The sequence below is a fragment of the Anser anser genome (assembly GCF_964211835.1).
Source record: "Anser anser genome assembly, chromosome: 3".
Classification (NCBI taxonomy): domain Eukaryota; kingdom Metazoa; phylum Chordata; class Aves; order Anseriformes; family Anatidae; genus Anser; species Anser anser.
This window is the reverse complement of record NC_139722.1, coordinates 119949444-119971183: the sequence shown is the minus strand read 5'-3', so window position 1 is coordinate 119971183 and position 21740 is coordinate 119949444. Positions and strand designations below refer to the sequence as shown.

Below are 21740 nucleotides of genomic sequence, written 5' to 3'. Positions count from 1 at the left end.
CACACTATATTTTTACTGAGCAAGTTCAATGTATTCATTCTTTGAAGGAAGGACTTGAAATTCTGCAGGAGGGTTGAGCCTTTGGCTGTTCTTCTGAAATCATTACCAAAGCTGGCTGCATCTTCACCCTCTGATAAACCTCCATTTGATCAAAAATGTTAAAAGATGGAGACAAATTCCACTAGCTTTGTGCATAGGACTAGTGAAACTAAATGAGATTTCCTTGTTGTTTTTTAATACTGGCAGCCCCTCTGACATTTGACACTGAAGAGTGATTTTCCAGAATGTGGAAGCCTGAATGGCACATACGACTAATATATATAACTATCTTACCAGGTAATTAATTACCTGCAGGAGCCCCACTGGGCTTCTTTATCATCATCATCATCCTGTCCGTCACTATAGTGTCACCAGAGAAATGCTGCCTCCTTATACTACAGGATCACAGACCCACTTGGACTGGATGGGTCAGCAGGTCTGTGGTCCAAACCTCCTGTTCAAAGGCAGGTCAACACCAAATTCCTGGCAGGGTGATCAGGGTTTTGCCCAGGTGGGTCTGGAAAGCCTCCATGCTGCAAGTCCCAGAGCAACCTGTCTCAGTGCTGTTATCTGCATCCTGAATTTTTCCTTTCTCCATATATGGAATCTCTCCTGTTTTAATGACCACTGTCTCTTGTTCTCCTTCTGTGCACCTCAGTAAATAGCCTAACTTACCAAGGTCCCACAGCTTCTCCTCATCATGCAGGTGCTCCAGCCCCCTGACCATATTTGGTGGCTCTACACTGGAATCACTCCAACTTCTTGTATCGGTGGACCCAAAGCTGGATGCAGCATCCTAGACTGTCATCTAAAAAGCACCAGGTAAAAGTGGATCGATACACTGGCCACGCTTCTTTTAATATAGCCCAGGATACCGACAGTCTTCCTCCCTGCCAGGCTGCACTGCTGTCTCATATGTAGTGGGCTGTCTGCCAAGACTCACAGACTCTTTCTTGGCAAAACTGCTCCCAAGTCAGTCAGTCCCCAGCCTGTACCAATGTATTGCAGCTTTGCATTTGTGCTTGTTGACTTACATGATGCTTCTGCTGATGCATTCCTCCAGCCTGTCTAGATCTCTCTAAATGGTGGCCCTGTTCTTGAGCATATTGTCTGATGTTGTCTCCAAAGCTGGAGAGCAGGCATTCTGTTTCCTTTCTCCATTTTGTTGATACAATTATTAAACAGGAAAAATCCCAGGACAGACCCCTGTGAACTCCGCTTGTAAGCAGCCTCCCAGCAAATCATGCACCACTAACCACTACCCTTGGAGTCCAATGATCCAGTCAGTTATTAACCCATACACTACTCTACCCACCAGGACCGTAATGTCCCAACTAGCATACAAGGACTGCATTGCTAAAGACAAGGTAGATCACACCCATCACTCTGCTCTCATTCACAGATGTAGTCACTTCATCATAGAAGACAATCAGTCAAACATCATTTACCTTTGGCAAATCCATGCTTCCTATTCTGAATCACCACCACCTTTATGCTTTCAGAAATGATCTTTGCTAGAAGTTATCTACATCTTGAAGACAGGTGGAACATTTGCCTGTCTAAAGTTATTAGGGATCTTCTTTGATACCATCTTTGAAAGGTCATGGATAGGGTGAGATCTCACAATGACATCAGCCAGCATACTTGGATGCACCCCTTCTGGTCCCATGCACTTACATGGTTTGAGATTTCTCAAGAGATCCATGACTCAAACTTTTTCCACTACTGGTAGTTCCTCTCCTCCTCCAATCTGGTGGTTTGAGGCAACAGAGGACAATTTATTAGTGAAAACTGAGGCAAAACCAGCATGAAGTACCTCAGCTTTACCTGTGCCTGCCATCACTAAGTCACCCACACCATTCAGAAACTAGCCTTATTTTCCATGTAAATTCATTTACTAGTAATGTAGCAGTAAAAGCTCTTCTTGCTCCCCTTGATATCCTTTGTAAGTGTCAACTCTAGGTGGGCTTTGGATTTCCTAACACCACCCCTACATACTTTTTTTGTAGCCCATTCCTGCTTCCACGTCTTATTATACTGCCTGGCTGCACTGGAGGTCAATCATGGGTTACCTGGTTAACTAAGCCAGTCTCCTGATGTTTTACTTGTTTTCACGAGTACAGGGATAAACTGTTCTTGTGCTAGGAGGTTGTCCTGAAACACCTGACATCTTTCTTGAGTTCCTTTGTCCCACTGAATTATCATCTGCTTTTCTGTTTGCTAGGCCTGTCAATCCAAAGCAAATCTTTACATGCTGTTTTGGCTAGTCACTTCATCTTAGAAGACAGTCAGTCAAACATCATTTACCTTTGGTAAATCCATGCTTGCTATTCCCAATCACCACCAAAAATTAATTACTTGAATTTAGAGATTTCCAGCCATTAACAGGAGAGTGACTACAGTCTTACTGGAAACTTACTTGTACTATGCAAACAATCTCCAGTCTTCTATGTAAAATCTCATGCAACATACTTTAAGCATTGCTACAAGACTCCTTGACTGTTACATGTGCCCACACTCTAGTCACATCTCAGTTTGCTGAAGGTAGCCTTCGACATTTCCTGCTTCCAATGCATTGAGCTCATCACATAGCAGGGCGAATGACAGAAACAAGGGTGTGGATCTGAGACCTGTGATTAATAGCTGAGAGTGCTGGTACAAAGCAGCAAATTTCTGGGGCCCGAAACCGAGGAGAGAAGAAGGCAGGAACTGAGGATGAGGAGATCATGTCTATGGTGCAGCTGAAGCAACAGGTAAAGTAATTGGTAGGGAATGCAGACTGGAAACCAACTCTTAATACTTTCCTGCTGTCACTACAGCTATAAAACTCATATAGGGATTCCACTTTCCACTGAAACATGCATAATGGAACAGGTCCAAAAGGCTTAGGTATTGGAGATGAACCAGGCTGGGGCCAACGATGTCAGTTTTCACTTTGTTTTGATACAAAGCAACAACAACAAAAGATATTTTAGAGGAAAAAAAATGTTATGATCATTACAGTTGCACAGATGAGGTTACAAACTTGGAAAAACTGTAGTCTGATCAGCCTTAAGCCCTCCCTCCGTTCTCTTCTCTTATTAACAAGCCTTATCGCATCACCCTAATTGCAGGAATTAGCTTATTTTTTTCCCCACAGGACTCATTAACGTTTATATTGAGCTTGCATCCAGAATGCCCCAGTTACACTAATTACTGCAAAAGCACATGAAGTAAATGCTATATATGTGAGAAGACACAGCACAAAGCAATTTGAGGCGGCATTTACAACACACAAGAAAATGAATACAGTGAGAACAGCTGCATGGCATATTCTTTTCATGACCTTTTTTTTTTTTAAACAATGTTTTCTTTAAAATCTTCATTTGAGAGTGACGCTGTTGTGCAGAAAAGAGAGGAAGAAAAGCAGGGGAGGAAAAAGCATGGAAGGGACGGAGGTTGGCTGCTGAAGTATTGAATCAATAGCAGAGTAGAAAGGATAGGAGGACCAGATGTTGGAAGACAGAAGGCAAATACAATCAGCTTCTGAATTTTAGGACCCCAGATGCCAGAGTCCATCATGTCTTCTGGCTATCAAAAAAGCAAGACAGAGGTTACTGGATCTGGTATCATTCCATGTTCTTTTCTTTATCAGAAAAGAGTTTGGAAGTCCTGGAAAACGCTGTAGTCTGTTCACTGCAAGTATCTTCCAAGCTACTGCCATTATAGCGTAGAAAAGAAAGAAAGAATTCATGAATAGATTGATATTGTCTTGGAGGCTTTCTAAGGCATCCAATGAAATGATCCATCAAAGAAATAAAATTGTTGAATGTTTACCGTAGGAAAGAATATTGTTCCCATTGGAAAAACACCTATTGCTTTAAAATACAATGCCCCCTACAGCTGACACCCAGCCAGCGGCAATACATAGCAAAAGAAACCACAGCTAGGAAAATACCTTCTGCCTACTACAGTTAGATAACAAAATAGGTTAACTATTGAAGTGTGCCTTACATGAAGATCAGTCCAGGTTTCAAGTTCTGGAAGAATATGAAGCATATGCCTATGTTACAAACAGTAATTAAATGGAAGAGATGGCCCACGATCCACCTCCCAAAGCTAGGGTCTAACTGTGGCCCAGCTTCCAATGAATGCTATCAACTAGAACCAAGAGAGTCAGACTTCAAATAATCACAGAAGCTATTCGAATGAACAGTCCCTCTCCACCAAAGTAGCATATCTCTTTGCCAGAAGCAACAGCATCTCTTCTGGCTGGATGCTTCACTGCTTCTTTATTACTTAGCTACCTCCTTTTCTGCCCTTGGTATGCCACAGACAGCTAGAAGTGAAGAGAGCATCCCTTCCTGCTCCCCTGCATTTGATCATCCCTAATTACCCTCCCCAACCCGTTAAACAAAATCCTTAGTTCAGAAAACAGGAGGCTTTGCTTTATTAGAATCGTTCCTCTCTCTCTTGTCACGCACATACACACGCAAACGTTCTTACATCATAAAGATGCAAAATACGTTTTTCCCAAGCCAGTGTTTTCAAAGGCAGTGCTTCCTGTGGGCTCCTTAGAAAAGAGGTTTATGGAGCTGATTTTTGCAAAGCCTGATGTTCCAGTCAGCCAGTTGTGTGCAGATATTGCTACATATTCCTGGCTTAGAAGCCTTCACCGTGCTGTGCCCTTACTGCAGCCTCAGCAACATCAGCTTTCTCTCTCAAACCAGAACATCTTTATCTTCTCCTTGCAAGTAACACAGCTGTAAAAAAGCTCAAGACCTCAGAACTGCCACAAGTCTCAGGTGCTAGAAGCAGTATCATCAGCCACATCCTGAACATCCTAGCACTATTTCCTCTCCTATGTAAGGTGCTTAATTATGAATCAATCTGCTGAAGAGACCATAAACATACACATGCGTGTGAGCACATGGCACAATATTAGGGAAATCAGGGCAATATGGAGAAAGGACAAAAGAGGAGAAAAGGAGGATGACTGGAATCATGATGAACTTGTGTCTGGTTCCTGCACAAGCTTCCTTGTGCACCCAGCTGCCATTTTCCTTGCTCCTCAGATCCCATCTGTAAAAGTGGGGAGCACACCTCAGCAAGCTGTTGTGAGTATAAGACTGGGTGATGTTGCACACCTACAGCAGTAAGCCACATAAACAGACCAGGTAGAAAGGAACAATATCTATTCCTGCAAAATAGGATAAAGCGTACGTACTGAACAGGGTGAGGCAGCTGGGGTGGGGAAACAGACCAGACAGGAATGGGGAGATTCCTACCGGGAATGAGATTCCTGTTTCATACAGAGCTCTTGTCTGTTATTGTTTCCTTCTTTCTCAACCTGCATTTGAAGCAGGAAGACAGGGGAAATGGCATGTAATTCATAACACAGTGCCAGACCCGGATTTACCAAATCTGCCTTTGATAAGCCTCCTGAACTTTCTAAGGCTTCACTTCCTCAACTCTTCCTCAGCCACAAAAAGTATTTACCAGTGGTGCAGTGCTTCTCTCCCCTTCTCCTCCAACCATATGGTGCTCATAGCACTTCACTAATCCAGTAGCTATCTCTACTAACACTTCCTTCATTTCTTTACCATCCCTTTCAGCCCAGCCTTTGCTACCCTTTTGCTTACCTTTAGTAATATTCTACTTCACTTCTCTGGCCATATCTTTCTGATTCAGGAGGAAATTCTAATTAATACCCTCCTGGGAGCTTACCGCTTAAAAACTGCTCATTTGTAACAAGTTAGCAACAAACAAGTGGCAAGGCTTAGTTCGTGAAATTTGCTATTCAAACCGAAAGCAAAGATTTCAGATATCATAGTGGCAAATAGTTAATATATAAAATGATGAGGAAATATATGTAATATATTAAAGGATGCTAAATTAGGTTTCTGGAAGCAAATCCCAAGAAAGGCCTTTTCGATCATTGCACAAGCTTTTGTGCTCTCCTCATCCTACGCAAGCCAGCGATCAGGAAACACCCATACCAAGGGAGACACCTAAAGCCAGACAATCATTAAGCTTGACACTGGGCGTGCCTTCATTAGAGTGCTAGGTGCATGACAGCTCCATTTAAAAAAGATTTAAGATAGCAGTTTACTTGTAAAGCAGTGGAACCCTTGCCACACTTGTCTAAAGCTTTCAACAGGCTCCAAAGAGACAGTCAGATGGGAGCTCAGGCTCCTGAAGCAACTTCTCCATCCCCCTCTCACCATGGCACCATGCTGTAAAGCCAGACTTCTCCTAGTCACTACAAGAGGTTCTACTAATGGCCACACTAAGATCCAGAATTAGGACACTTTAAGACAGACGGTACATTCCCAAGTAGAACAGGTATTGCAGACAAACATTTAAGACTTCATCTCTTCTGGCAAAAGAACACCTTTGGTTTTGTGGTTTGTTCTTTGGCATGCTGCACTCCAACTACTTTACAAAACGTTCACATAAATGAGAAGTGTCGGTTTGACAGAGAACAGCTCGAGAAAATGGTAAGTAAACTGATGTGGATTTTAAGCTGTTCAAGGCTGGAAAGCAGGCATCAGTAAAGTAGGTATCAAGACAACCTTGCAGTAATGTAAACATCAGGAAAAGACAGCTTCTCCTGCCTACATTTTTTTGTTGTTGTTATATTTGTACAGCAATAAATCATACATTGAAAATCACTCCACACACACTTTAGGTTGATAAAACAGCTTTCCACCAGTGATTCATACATTGCAGAGTCAACTCCACCATCGGTTAAGCTTTAAAAGGAAACTACTGTCTTTCAGGGTGCATGAGTTTGCTGTGCTTGATGTGAACTAGAGCCTAGTTAGTCCACAAACAGTATGTTCGTGAGCATCCACAACTCTTACTGCAGTTTAGGATGACAGAAAACAATGCAGCAGCACATTCTGAGATTATAAAACTTAACACACAAGCCAATGCCATACCACCTGTTCAACGAAGACTAAGACCTTCACAAAACTAGCTTAATAAGCCATGTTTCAACTATTTGTTTTCAATATTGAGACAATTGTGGTAAACAATTAAACCTTACCTTCATTCCTTTGGTAATTCCATTTTTCTTACAGACTCCACTTTTTAAGAGGTTATTCTGTTTCTGATGATGATGATGATGTAGATGTCCATTGCAGACAGCACTGGGATTAGCCATCTGTTTAAATTAGTCAGATTCTCAGTTCTTAAGGTTGTCTCAGGTCTTTCTACAGTAAAAAAGACAGTGGGATGAGCAGATAAACTTCTTAGTTAAGGCCTGAAAGGTATCCAACTGGTCTGTCAGGATTTTCCAGGATGAGAGGAGGAACTATCTTTTGCAATATCTAAGAAACTTAAAACTGTTTCTTTCATACACCTTCAGCCCCAGCAAACTAGAATGCGAAATACATAGCAGGAGGTGTGCTCTTAAAATCTCTGAAAAATACTGCTCATTGCTGGCTATTGTATGAACACAGCTTTTATGAGTCAACAAGACTGCTGCAGCTATCAAGAAGTGGGTGGATTCAGAGGCGGAGACATTTAAAGATATATTACCTCTTAAATACCTCCCAGGGAGGAGCATTACATTTTTTTTTCTCTCGATTACATTCCATGTGGAGCTATGTTACTCCATTTAGAGTAGAATAACAAAATGTTTTGAAAACTTAAATAAAGTAATCTTTAAAATTACATGCTTCATTTTATGAAGAGTATACTGGCTGAAGAAAGGATTTTGCTGAGTATAACAGAACATTTTTTTTTCATTTTTTAAAATCTTTTTATATAGGCAGTGATAGATGCAACATTACCCCCCCCCCCCCCAAGGAAATGGAAAGCATTCTAGTATTAAAATGAATGAAATATTTACCTATAACCAGAAAGTATATATTTGGCCCCATCCTACTGACACATGCACACAGGTGCTCACCAGAGTGAACTGTCCCTTTAAAACTCACTTTGGCTAGTAATGGGTTAAATTGCATGGTATTCCAATCAATGAGAAATGGGCTTTTATAAAGTTGATTAATGGGGTATAAACCAGCTAGGCTTTAATCAAATGTGAAGCTACTAAGCAGAATATATATGTTTGCTTTTAAGAGTAGAGTTCATTGATTATGGAAATACTTGCATATATACCTTCTTTGCTGGACAGAACACTTGTGTTTTAGATTTTAGTAGAAAAACATAATAGTATATACGTTCTTGGCCACATGTGACAGAATTTCTTCTTCCCCAAATAATTAAAATTACTGTGGAGACAGATTAAAGGAAAGCTGTATTATAATATCCATTTTGGAAAGCAGTAAGGATGAAAGGCTGGGAAAGTAAAAGTCTTTGAGTATTTTAATTAGAAAAAATAATGATTTCATCTTGCCAATGAAAAGTAAGCAATATACAGAAAATGCAGCCTACAACTGGAATATATGGAATGAAGGAGATTAAATGTTAAATGAGCCACTGTGAAAATACATAAGAAAAACACATTACATTGATTTTGAAAACTTCTTAGCCACCTACTGAATTGCTAAAATGTATTTTCTCTTTTGAAGTGATTTGCAAATTGGGGTGCCTTCAATAGGTAGGGACCAAAAGTTTACAAACACAAGGGAGACCTGAAATGAACTGTATTTAAAAGAAATATGTGTGTTTTCCCTTCTGCATTTTGCTTCATTTCATAGCACTTGGTTGTTTGCAGAGACTTCCATTAAGATCTGTAGAAAAGCTCCATAATACACTATGTAGTAGAACAACCAAAGAAGAAATCCATCCCTAATTAGGTTTGATTTTGATATCCTTGGAAAGAAACCTTTTACCTACATATTCAAATTAATAAGGCAGTATCAGTTTTGGTCAAAAAAACAAAAACAAAACAACAACACATACACAAAAAAAAAAAAAAAAACAACCAACAACCCCAAAGCAACATCTCCCTATCTGACTAAAACCAACACAGCAAGAGTAAAACACTGATGTATTTTCATAGCTATGTAACTTCACAGTTACACCAGATTCAGCACCAGAACTCAGATTTCCTAGTTTTTGTTCTTTTTGGCGTTTTTCCTAGGCAAGAATGCCTCATTTCTGTATGAATCAATCTTTTGTAGGCTTCAGTAAGGTATCTGTGATCATAACTCAGTTATAAATTGTGAATATGTAGTGATAAGATCAATTGCTAGCCATAATTACTGTCCAGGAGTTTGCAAGGAAAAGACTGAGATGAGGACAATGCAGAAGTAGGTGGAATGAACAGTCAAAGTAACACTTTCCTGCATATCTATCACTTATGAGACCCTGATAAATCAAACAAAGTGATGTAGGAGAATGTTCTCTGCACCTGGCAACACATGCCCACCAAGAAGCATTCTTCCGGAAATTATTATTTCCTTTTTTGGCTTTCATGGCAAAACATTCCATTTGTTCAGTCATTTACTGATCATCTCGACTGCATTGTGGTAAAGGTAAAACAAGAAAACTTACCACAGTGAACCAGTGGTTCTTCCCCTCAGCAGCTTCCAGTGACTCAGCTAACACCTCTGCCAGGTACACTTCCCAAGAGACTGAGTACCTTCCAGGGCACAAAGTAATATAATTAACATCTCATGTATGCATTACATTTTTTTCATTCAGGTTTGTGGGTGAGGGGAATCCCTGATTAGATAACAGTTCAGATGATGCAAATTCTCTCTCTAGTCCCAGACTGTCACAGTCTATACTTGTTATCTGCTTCAAGGCCCATGAAATAACATTGCCTTTATAGGAATAAAATAATTAATATGCTATATTAACTTTAGTTTTCAATATGCCTAACACATTTAAGATCACAAACAGGCAGCACTAAAAAGAGGGGATTACATTTAAATGCAAATTTAAATGTGCAGTTTTAAAAACCCCAGAGAACATCTGTCCTTTTGGTTTTCTTTTAACCATACTCTAAAAGCCAAAGCTCACAAAACAAACACCAGTAGGGGATGAGTAAAATTCCTGCCCTAACTCCATTTGGAGCAAATGATTTATAGCATCTGTGTCTGGCCAGATAAATACAGATAATCTGTAAACAGGATGTGGTATTGCTCCTGGAGAAAAAAATGTTGAATTGTACCCTTTAGAGCCCCCTCTTACTCAAAGCCATCTGTTATTCAGGCTTTTACATCCATATCTATCATGCTACCTATTAGCTGCATAAAAATCAATTATTTAAATACATGAGGGCCTACCCTGCATGGGCACTGGAGGACAGACCCAATAATTGTGGGCTGTACAACACCAAAACCACAAACAGCAATACACTTTCTCTTTTTACCATTCTGGAGAATGGGAGGAAAAACTTATTACGCTGACTGTAAAAGAACTGTGTGTATTTTAACAGCAGGGGACCCCAATCCTATTAAGATCATACATGTGCTTCACTTCAGTAGCTTGGGTACTAGTCAGAAGGAACAAAGTTGATCCTTGTACACTGGCAAGAAGGTGGGGAATTCCTAAGGTTATTAGCAGACCACACACCATGTTCCAGAGAGATGTTAGTAAAGTTTATAAGATGTGGCTACAATCACAATAAATCTGTAGGAAAGCCACCAGTCATTTCCCAGGGTCTAGGTATTACTCCTTGCTTTGTCATTATTACAGTATGCCACTGGGTTTTGGCTGACCCACCTCTTGAAATGAGGATAAAAAGCCTTTGCAAAATGCTTGGAGATAAATTGCAGAGGAGCATGGTACTGAAAGTAAGATAGATACAGTTAATTAGCCAAGGTTTAAGAGCAAAGAGGAGAGAAATGACAGGGCAGGGCTCTGTCTAAGCAGTCTCTCAGTTCTGTAGGAAAATGTTTCTGTCGTGCACTACCGTTGTTACACAGGATGGGTAAGACGGTTGACCTCTGCTGATACATTCAAGAAATGGGGACACAAATATTCAACCTTCTGATAGAGTTTTTGCTCAGACCAACCATTGTGTGTCATGAGAGCGGCCACAGGGTCCCAAGCTGTAATAGCGCTACTGGATTATCTACCATTACAAAAGTACAGTGTTGCAAGAAAAGTGTGAGAGCTGATCCCTAGAAAACTGTAATGTCTTAATCCAGAACGATTTCCACAGGATTCCTGTTTATCCCAGAGAACAGTTAGTTATGATATAGTTGTGAAATGGTTTTGCAATCTATCTGCAAGATCCTCATCATTTCAGTTCATGACAGGTACAAATTTACATGCCACAAGAAGCAGTAAGGATCTATGCAGAGGCACCTGCTAGCTTTATGCTTATTTGTGCAGGGCAGATACCAATGTCAAATAGGGACTGAAAAAAACTGGAACACCCAATTCAATTTGTTAAATGTCATAGTTTTTGTAATAATTAAATTAGCAGCAGAGCATGCTCCAGTGGTGGAGAACGGAGCTAAAAAGTCCTCCTGCTATCCTGATCACTTCTCTTACAACAGAAGTCCATATTATTAATTCTGAGTACCACTGAAGACTTATTCTCTGATTAGGATCCCAGTATGTTTGGTACCTGTGGAGACGTGGATATCTGAGATATGTCCTGCCTCAGACATGATCATAAAATCCTCATGTAGTGATCAGTGAGGCTGAAATAAATGGACAGAGGGGAATTATAGCAACAAAGCAAAATAAGCAATTGCAAGTATCATGTATCTGCTTGTCAGTCATCTTCTTGGGTGTCTTTACAGATTCATCCATACTTCCCCAGCACTGGGTATAGGCTAAACTTCCAAAACTTTTACATGGAAGAACCCCTAATCCATGTCTGCTGCTTTAAACCTTGTCTAGCCAACACATCTGTGGGAAAGGGTAGAAATGTTACCCTATACCTGGGTGTAAAACTGCACACAACTGCCGATGGATCTGCTCAAGTGCCCTTGCACAACTGCCCCCTGAAGGATATACAAAATTTGGTCAGGAAATAATCTTAGAGCATCTTAGAACAAAGACCCATGGCACAGGCAGATGCACCCAACCAGCAGTGCAACAGAGAGGACATGGTACAACAGGCAGGGCTCTGCTACGGCAATGCTCCCACCTGGCCTTGCTCAACCTGGAGGCCAGCTGTATGCAGGCTGGGCTGGATCAGCTGCAGGGCTGCCGTCTTCCCGAGTCCTGCAGAGATGATGCAGCTCCACCAGCTTTAAGAGATCCTCTCCCAAGGCATCTGAGAGGGCTGGGACATACTCTCTGCATGCAATTCAGAGGGAATTGTTAATGGCAGCTTGAAAAATTAGGCAGGGCCAAAAGGCAAGGGTGGGTTGGAGTAGCATAGACTACCTAAGTGGGAGGCTGCTTGGGAAGATCAACCACAGGGAAAAAAATTGCATGTTTTACAGCTTAGCTGGTTTATATGAAATTCCAGAAGACAGGCTGTGAGATCTCCAGAGCAGGAAGCTCCTACAAACAAGGTAGTCCTGCATCACTTAAAAAATAAATTTCTGTGAATTCACTACAAAATGCTTATGCTCTGACAGGAAAAGCACAGCCAGCGGTGTGGGCACTGGTGCATGAAGCCATGTCCAGCTGTGAAAGCTGAGCTATCCCTGGCTGGGATTCAGGATCTGAAGTCAGGCTGAGCCAAGCTCAAGACTGAGAGGAGATGAGGATGTTCCAGGCCTGTCCAAAAGGCCAGTGGAAGCATGACTAAGGGCTGGGAAGCCAAAAAACAAAAGGTATGTTATAAAAAATTCCCTGGCTGAAGCAAAAACAGTGGTTTAGCAGCTTTATCCTGTCAGCATATACAAATAAATGACTACTATGTGGATGGAAGAACCTTTTTTCCTGTTTATGTAAACGTCTTTATTTAACTTTTGCCCTCCATGTACATATCAAGTCTTGATAGGTTCCTCAACATTGCTCCTGTTCTAAGGGACACGGAGGTTGCCATTCTGGGGGCAGAGGTCTGTCCTTCTCACCTCAGACTGCAGCTAAATCCTTAGGGGAGTGGAGGCCTCTCTAAGGGTTAATGGATAGGGAAGTGTTACTTCATAGCTGGAAATGTGACTCCAGGCTTCTGAGCAGCACTGGTTTTCCCTCAGAAAAGGCCAGTTACTTGCTACTAGGGTGCAAGAACTTCTTAGGGATCATGGATATATGTACCTAAGAAAAGAAAGTGTATTGTGGAAACTTATAGTCCTTATGGAGAGATCCACAAACTTGAAGGCTGTACCAAAGACTGAATATTCAATTTCATTCCCTATGCTGCAACTGTGAATTTCATTCATGGGCTTTCTACAACCCTGCAACTTTCATTTTTCAACTCTGGCAAAGGAGGCTGGGAAGGAAAAGGTTTTAATTGACTTTCTTTTCTTTTTCCCCAAATGGGCCCTTAAAAAAATTGTTGTTATTTAGTACAGTGATAGCCCAGAAAGATATGTTGGTTTTTATTGCAGAGGTGGACTGTTACTAACCTGCTTTCAGGCTCATAGATCGAGAAGTGGCACAATAACATAGTTCTGTGGGAAGTCACATGCACACAGGTTCATGTAGAAAGGACTTTCACAAAGGAAATAGGAGATTCCTGATTTTTTTCAAGCAGTCAACATTTTCTTCCTCCTCTTTATCTGGACTAGATGATCTTTAGGGTCTCTTCCAACTGAACTACTCTTTCATATACTTTCCCTCCCATCTGATTCCTTGTCTCTAAAAGGAAAAAAAAAATATCTGTAAACTCCCAAAACTCAGCTCTGGGCAGTCCAGAACAGGTATCACCTTTATAATTAGACACACCTCATTAATCCTCTCCAGTTCTTTGCTGGATGGCTCAAGGGAAGCTCTTGGGAAACAGCATGGAGCAGGCAGGGACTTGATCTTTTACACTATCTGAACTTCATCTGTACTGTTTTATTATCACAATCTATTATTTCTATCTTCTCTTCCTTTCAACAGATTTTTGTGGATAAGCTTTCAGTAAGGCACAAAGAGGTTTTGGCCTTCATCCATCCTGCTTGCCCACAAAATCTTCAGAAAAAAAAACCACAGCAGAGTAGCCACAGACAATTCTGAGAATTCTTACTAGATGTTCATAATAAAAAATGTTTGCATGAGGATAAGTAAGGGAAGAGATTTCCAGTTATGATTGCAGGCTGGCAGCAAAGCAGTGATACATACAAGTATTTATTGGGAATCAAAGGTTTCCTTTGATGTGAGTAAAGTTACTGAACTGATCAGAGCTGGAAATCTACAGTACACAGTTATAAACCGATACACCCATTGAAACAATGTGGAGAACTAGGCACCGTGTGTGAACGCTTGTTAGACCATACAAACTGGCAGTTTCATAAGCTTTCAGAAACTTTTCTTTAAGACTATAACTCCTATGAAGACAAGGATGAATTCAGTTTAACAGCTTGATTACACTACCCAGGTTCATGAAGGGATCAGAAAACATTTTAAAACCAAATGACCCTTCTTATCTCAGAAACTGAAGATAAGGGCCAATGAAGCTGAAGAATTTTTCAAAAACTGCTTTTGAAAGGGATGAAGTGCTAATAATTTAAATGAAGATACATTTCTAGCAATTGTGCACTTTGAGGAGAAAGGAGGAAAAGTTTTTCACACCTACACGAAAGTACTTGTTTTCAAAGGGAAGCTCAAACATGGCTGACTAGAACAGATGCTCTGTTTATGCTCTTTGCACACCCCTGGCGCAGAACATATTCTGAATTTGGCTTCCCACCAGCTCTGTGTCTTATATTTCAAATTTGTTGTAGGCTTTCCAGACCATTTTACATATGGAACATAGTGGAGCTTCAATCACACCTCCAGGTGCTTATGTAACATTAAAAATTACCTTTAATTGAAAAGCAGAATAGACTGCAGCAGGGATTTTTGCTGTTGATATCAGTGCAACCAGAACTATACTAGTTGTATGTACTAATTAAGTTAATTCAAAGCAGACATTACCTCATGGATTGCCAGACCATCACTCTGATGACCCAAGTACCCCCAGTTGCAGTGGACATACCTAAAAACCCCAAAGTAAACATGTTATACATAGTATTTCTCATTTTAATATTGCATTCTGTAAAACCCACACTGCATTGAGTATTCCAGTTGCTACAGGGAGATGTGCTGAAACCTTAGTATACAGTGGGGTAAAATGGTGATACATGAAATAATTCCAGCTGTTTTACGCACGTGAGTTATGCAGGACACTTTATATGTCCAGATGTCAGATCACCTGATTGTTGGATGGCTAGATCTTTGCTTAGGTGTACTGTTTCTCTCATTTTTTTCTTTTACCACTTAATGCATAGCTGTTAGATAAATTCAGCATATTTCTTGTTACTCTCAGATGTGATTCCTTCTTCAGTTAGGGTTAAAAATCTCATTCTTCTCTTGCACTGTAGTAATACATTATTTCCTTAAGTCACTACATGTCAGTGGAGTTACAGCAGTGTAAATAAATTGCCAGTCATGGCCGATATATTCAATTTCTAACTACTAATGTAGTGGACTTGTGAAAAAAGAGATTAATAAATCCATAAATGATTTATTATAGATCAGTAAAAGATGACAAACAGGCTCATTATAACCAGACCTAAGTTTCATGTATTAGCATGTGCACAACATTTTGGATGTTATTCTTGAATTGATAAAGAAACTATACATTTCAAATTTTCAATTTCTATGCAGCACCATTAATGATGACACCTACTATTCAAGACAGGGTTTAGATAAAATTTATAAAGTACACCCGGTTTTTCAGTTTATAATTAGCAATGCACACCTTAAATAGCCTACGTCTGCACTAACTTGATCATTTAAACACTGCAGGCTAAGTTTTGCGTAGAAAAAACATCAGGCATTCAGGTAGCCAACTGAAGCTTATGGATAATTTTGGAGGTCAATTAATCTTGGGGTGCTACATCTGCCTGAACTGTTTTGATCTATTAAAACTTAGGATAAAGACCTCTACTCTTTTGCTGTTATTACCATTATTTCCATAATCTCTCTCTTCTTTTTCCAGTGTTCATAAGCTGAATAGTATATAATAATATCTTTAATATGCGCTAAAAGTTCACATATACCCACAGATTTTGAATATTTCCTTTGAGAAATGAAGCTTCTAAATTCTTTTATTTCCCTTTTTATTAATTTTAACATAAAACTGAAATCTCAAACCACCTGTTCTCTGTATTAAAAGCCTGCCATTATCATAACCTGATCAATAGAAATCCAGTACAGTCGTACTTTCCTCTGAAAACACCTACTTAGCTTTACCGTTTCCAGTAGTTATGTTGATTTCAAAATTATTTTACCATTGGTTGTCATGACTTACTGGATACAGCCAACATCAACGATGGAAATATCATAAAGCATGTTTAAAATAATAATGATTTTAGTCATTCTCCTTTCCAAAAGTTTCAGATGCAATTGGGTTGCATTCTTAAGCACTAATGCAAAACCTGTTAGCGCTTGATAGTATCTTGTTACTGAAAGCTGGAAACCTCCTGACCAAAATTTAAGTCCCATCACCCCCAAAATCATACTTAGCAGCACAGACCTTGTCGCAATATTTTTCAAGTACTACTCTAGAATTTTCAGAAGTGAGATAATTTTTCTGAATTTCAATTTTCAAAGAACTCTGCTAACTCTTGAGTTCAGGGAGCGACTCATATAAACTAAGATCATTTCAGATAGGCCGATGGAACTTGCCTCAAGTAATAAGACAAAATACAATATAAGCTACTGTACTTGTGGGGAAAACGCATTGGAAATTACTATGTTGGGTAAAGGGTTAAACTTTAATATTTGGGGAATTGTTCATACACTTTGTAGCAGGCATATTAAATGGTGCTCAGGTTAGGAATCTAGACTAAATACAATGATGAAATAGAGTCCTCTAGAAGCACAAGAATTATGAGCTTACCTTCTTTCACTCATCAGGCAAGTGGTCTTCTGGCAAATGACCTCAACACTGACAGAGCAGTCAAGAGTAAAACACTTGTAAAGCGGGTGATCTGAAGTGTATCCAAATCTCACTTTCCAGTCTGAAAAAACAAATAGGTAATTTTATTCACTTTTTATTTACCAAACAAACAATTTTACACATTTTAAAGTTTCTTTTCATTTTGCTTTTTGAAATCTCAGCATTGTAAATACTTTCATTCCTTCCAAACTGTAAGTATGCCCTTGTTAAAAACATGTTCACCAAGCCACAGAAGAAACTTCATAAAGACTCATACCAATAAATAACTCATACCAAAAATTTGTATTTGGTGGTCTATAACAATCTGTACCACAGGCCCAAATAAAAAAATCCTAACAAGTTTCCTTTCTTTTGGAACAAAATCTGTTTTTCCTTAGTTACAAATTGTGCCCTTCTTTATTCTCTCATTATGTACAATAAGACAAAATGAAAATGGTTGCAAGCCATAAGCACATGAAAATACTGTCTCCCTGGTTCCTTAAGCAACATTAACAGAATTTGTTCTCTGTATGTATTGAGATGTCAATCAGCTGTGAGTGCTCATAACATTAGGCAAATGCTGGAATTTCTTTTTTATATGGCACACATATCTGCTTAGGAATTTGTACGCAAACCAAAGAAATGTTGTGGCACCTGACAATTTAATATTTTTGTAAGGATTAAGACTTCCTAAGTTGCACAGCTGATACAGTTCTGTCTCTATCCCACTGTACAAAAAGAAAAAAAAATCTTACTGGAATGTCATAGTCAGGCAAAATCAACAGTAATACAGAAAACCTGACCAAGACAAAAAGAACATCGCAGTAACCAGAATTCTACTGCAAAAATACAGCAGTAAGCACCAGGAAGTCTAGTATATCCTTCTGCTCTAGCTTCTTCCACATACAAGTATCATGCCACTACTACATTCTTACCTAGTGTTTGATCATAAAGTCAAATATGCAATTCTTACTCCTTAAATGAAGCACTTCATGTGATTAGACACAGTGAAGTCAATAGAGTAACTCACCCAAGCCAAAGGGTGAAAGAACTTTACAAACACCAAGGTGATTGCAAAACCTCTTTCTTGGGCCACTTCTCTACTGACCTCTTTCATCAGCAACGTGATCCAGAGGCATTTAACCTCTGTAGCTGTCCAAGGCAGACTTGAGTCTCTTTTTCCGAGATCTCCTGCCAGTCAGGCTAGTCTGTTCACTGGTCTCCATAATTTGGAATAAGCCAGCATGGTATTGTCATCATTTCCAGTTGCTGACGTAATGAAAGGAGCAGGGACAGCTCTATGCCATCCGTTCCTTCTCTGTGTCATCACCGAATCAATCCAGGTACGTTGTTCTTAGCAACAAACATCTGAAACATTAAGACAACTGATACTTGACCCGGAACACAAATCTCCTCAGTATTACTAACGAAACTCATCCAAAAGATGTAGCATTAACATATATTTAATGATGAAATTTCAGTTTCTGAGCAGGAAATTACGAAGAGATTTCACACAAAGCCTAGTTTCTGAGCAGGAAATTACAAAGAGATTTCACACAAAGCCTAGAGGTTATTGTTCATTGTTCTTGTAATGTAATTGTTCGGTGCTTCCAGAAGTGTGAGATTTATACAGGCTCAGATGAGAACTAGTAATGCTACCCAGTTTAAAAGAAAGTAGCATTGTGAAATACCCAAAATATATTTTTTGATCTAACAACAAATGGCTACATTTTGCAATTCTTACTCATTCAATGAAGCGCTTCATGTGATTAGACCTATTGAAGTCAATATAACTACTTACCCAAGTGGTTGTTATGCTTCAACACCTCTATTAGCATTACTAAACTTAGTGACATGATAGAGTAAATTGTTTGCCTTCCCCATTGCCATTGAACAAATCATTTCAAGACGTGGCATAGAATTAGACTGTGTTAAACGTGACTCCATACATGGATTAACTTTAGTCTCATTTCCTGTTGTTATTGCCTGTATTTTTGCTATTCATTATTTCAGTTCTGTCCATTCTCTCTCTTAGGGAAATACGTGTTAAGAGAGAAAAAATGTCTGTGTTGCTTATCAATCATAATGGTAAAGAGCCAGTAGGTAGGTTGCCTTATGAAAACTAAGATTTTTTCCTTCAGCAGACTGATGATACTTTACTATTGTTGACAGTTATTTCAAACAGACAGAAGAAATCAATTACTGTTCATCTTACTAACCTGCTATAAAATTTCAAATGGTTTTCTAAATACAATTCCTTATATTTTCAGTTTGGCAGAAATTCTTTTGAACTTTAAGAGTTTTGCTCCATCTATGGCTTTGTGACCTAGTTGCTATTTTGTTTTAACCAGGTTTAGCTGTAATTCTTTCCCAATTTTGTGCTTCTCTCAAGTCAATGAAGCTCTGAAGAGGTACCATGGGATAGATAGGAGGATAAGAGTCTGAATGAGAATTTAAAAATTCATCCTAGAAATTGGTCTCAATTTGCAGATGGGGCAATATTGCAAAATGATCCGAAAATCTTTTAAATCCACAAAGTTCTGAGAGAGATGGTTTTAGAAATTTGTTTAAGCCTTGCATTTAATTGCACTGTAACTTTATTTAAACAACAACAACAAAAATATGTTTCAGTTCCTTACTTGGGGTTATTTGTTTTTCAGATTTAGTGCACAAGTCTGAAACACCCTATATTTGTTACAGAAGCTTTAGGAAGCTGAACAAACCCTGATGTTCCAAAAATACTGCCATTTTTCAGGAGCTAGGACTCCAAGATTCAGCTCAAAGCTGGTACGTAAACCAGAGAATAAAATCATCTGAAGGAATTCCAGAAGAGCAAGTTCTCTTTCAAGATATTAACTTCAGTTGTGGCTTTTTCATTAAATATGCTCACATTTTTACAGGAAGCGAATTTATGATTGAAGCCTTTTGCATGTTGCGCAAAGACACTGAAAAACCAAAACTTCTGTCCTATGGCATTCATTCATTCATTCCTATATTCCATGTGACCTTTAATTGTTACATTATGCAAGGTAAGTTTGACAGACCTCAAGAGAGAACTGGAATCAAGTGTTGTGTTTTCTAGTCACTATGGTTCTGTTGAAATAAGTCCCCGTGTCAAACAAAGAAGAACGTATTATAATATCACTGGAGAAGGCTAAACAAGTAGGGCCTTAGAGCACTTTTAGCCAGGCCTCATTCCACTGACCAGCTACGTGCATTCATCCCTTAGCTTGGGAAGTGACTTCTCCAGCTATCTTTAGCAGCTTGGATTTCCAAGCAACCTTTTCAGTACATGATACTGTAACCCAGGACAGGGGTCTTGTGCTGTTTTTGTTTTTTTTTTGTTTTTTGTTTTTTTAGATGTTGCTTAAATGTCAAGCTAATAAGTGATCAGCTACAGGTTGCTCTGACACTGGTACATGTCCCTCAGTTCCAGAGTTTTCACTACAGCTAACAGACATCTAAGACAGTGTTTTACCTTTAAAAGTTTCTTTCCTCACCTGCTGTTCAATAAGCTGGCAAACAGCAGCTGACATCATGGATTTAGTGCAGCATTAACGCAGTTTTTTGCATATCATTTACCTCTCTTCAGTGGATGAAAACATGCTAGAAATAGAACAGAGATGACTCAATATTTAGATGACTCAATATTTCTCATCAGGACAGGCAAAACTGAATACTCAGCAGGGAAGGGTGCTAGAATCCCTTTTCATTGAAAGAAAGGTGGATAAAAAGGGGTGGAACAGGGATAGAGAACTGACATTCTGGAGAATGACTTGTACTATCCTACCTCTGTGAAATAAATAGGAGAGCGGCCTTACCCTTCTTTCCTTCCCACAGCAACTGCTGTGCTCCAGACCCTCTTAGCCTCTAGCAGCCAATTTAGCTCCCAAAATGTCTTGTCCTGGTAAGGCAGACAGCCAAGCCAAGCCATTGCCATTTTAGTATCCCAGGTGCCACCTGCCCTAGCTTACTGCCTCTGTTACACGTTATTTATAGAATCATAGAATTTAAGGCAGTTCTTCAACAAATCAGTAGTAGAGTATGTGCTACTCCCTGTTGTGTAAAAATTTCCAAGTTCTGATACTGTTTTTACCCCTTTTTAAAACAGTGTAAAAATGACATCCTTATTACTAGATTTCTGAGGCCTGGAGACACCACTAATCTTAGATCTTAGATAAGTACAATTTTATTCAGAGAGGTTGGGGTTCTCCTAGTATGTACTCTCTTATGGAGTTAGGTTTGACTAAAGGACCTCTCCGAAAAGTTCCCTGACTTAACCACAATTCCTCAACAGTGGAAAACATAATGCTTGCTGTAGCAGTACATTCAGGATTGCCCATGTCCGGAGTTTGATGTGTAAGACAAAGCCACAAACACAGAAAGAGTAGTGCCATGTAAAAATAAACTTGAGGGAAAAAAAATTAAAAAATCCTGTGATAACTCTGCAGGAAGGCATAACCCTTGTCCTGGGATGACACATACAAAGCTCTGTTGGCTTTAGGCACTCTGTTCAGACTCAGACTTACACTTTTAAAGACTCAGACCAGAATCTATCTAGGCCTAGTTAGAGATTGCTTGTATTCTCTCTAGCTGAATCCACTGTGTCTTTCCGAAACTGGACAAGAAAATTACACATCCATCCAGACGTCAAAAACAGAATATTTCAGACTAACCTTCCACATAGTTGTTAGGGCAATGCTTTAAAAAACTTTAGGAAGTAGTATAATTAAAGAGAAATACAGAATTTCATATAGTATAGAACAGCAAGCAAATCATTAATATAATTACTCTTTTACATATGTGCTCAATTAGAGTT

At 39.3% G+C, this 21740-nt stretch overlaps 1 protein-coding gene across 8 annotated transcripts in view; it reads right to left on the bottom strand.

Moving 5' to 3' along the window:
• Positions 1 to 21740, bottom strand: part of SPTLC3 (serine palmitoyltransferase long chain base subunit 3) — a 172112-nt gene that overhangs the window by 79146 nt on the left and 71226 nt on the right. For all 8 annotated transcript variants that reach the window (XM_083831466.1, XM_083831464.1, XM_083831461.1 and 5 more), the window contains 9 exons: positions 20422 to 20527; positions 18030 to 18289; positions 16883 to 17003; positions 14914 to 14974; positions 13419 to 13650; positions 12044 to 12195; positions 11516 to 11591; positions 9487 to 9574; positions 7070 to 7235 (listed from right to left, as the gene is read on the bottom strand). In XM_083831466.1, the coding sequence (XP_083687592.1) occupies positions 7070 to 7186 (117 nt within the window). In that variant the 5' untranslated portion in view covers positions 7187 to 7235; positions 9487 to 9574; positions 11516 to 11591; ... (4 more) ...; positions 18030 to 18289; positions 20422 to 20527. The remainder of the gene's footprint in view (positions 1 to 7069; positions 7236 to 9486; positions 9575 to 11515; positions 11592 to 12043; positions 12196 to 13418; positions 13651 to 14913; positions 14975 to 16882; positions 17004 to 18029; positions 18290 to 20421; positions 20528 to 21740) is intronic.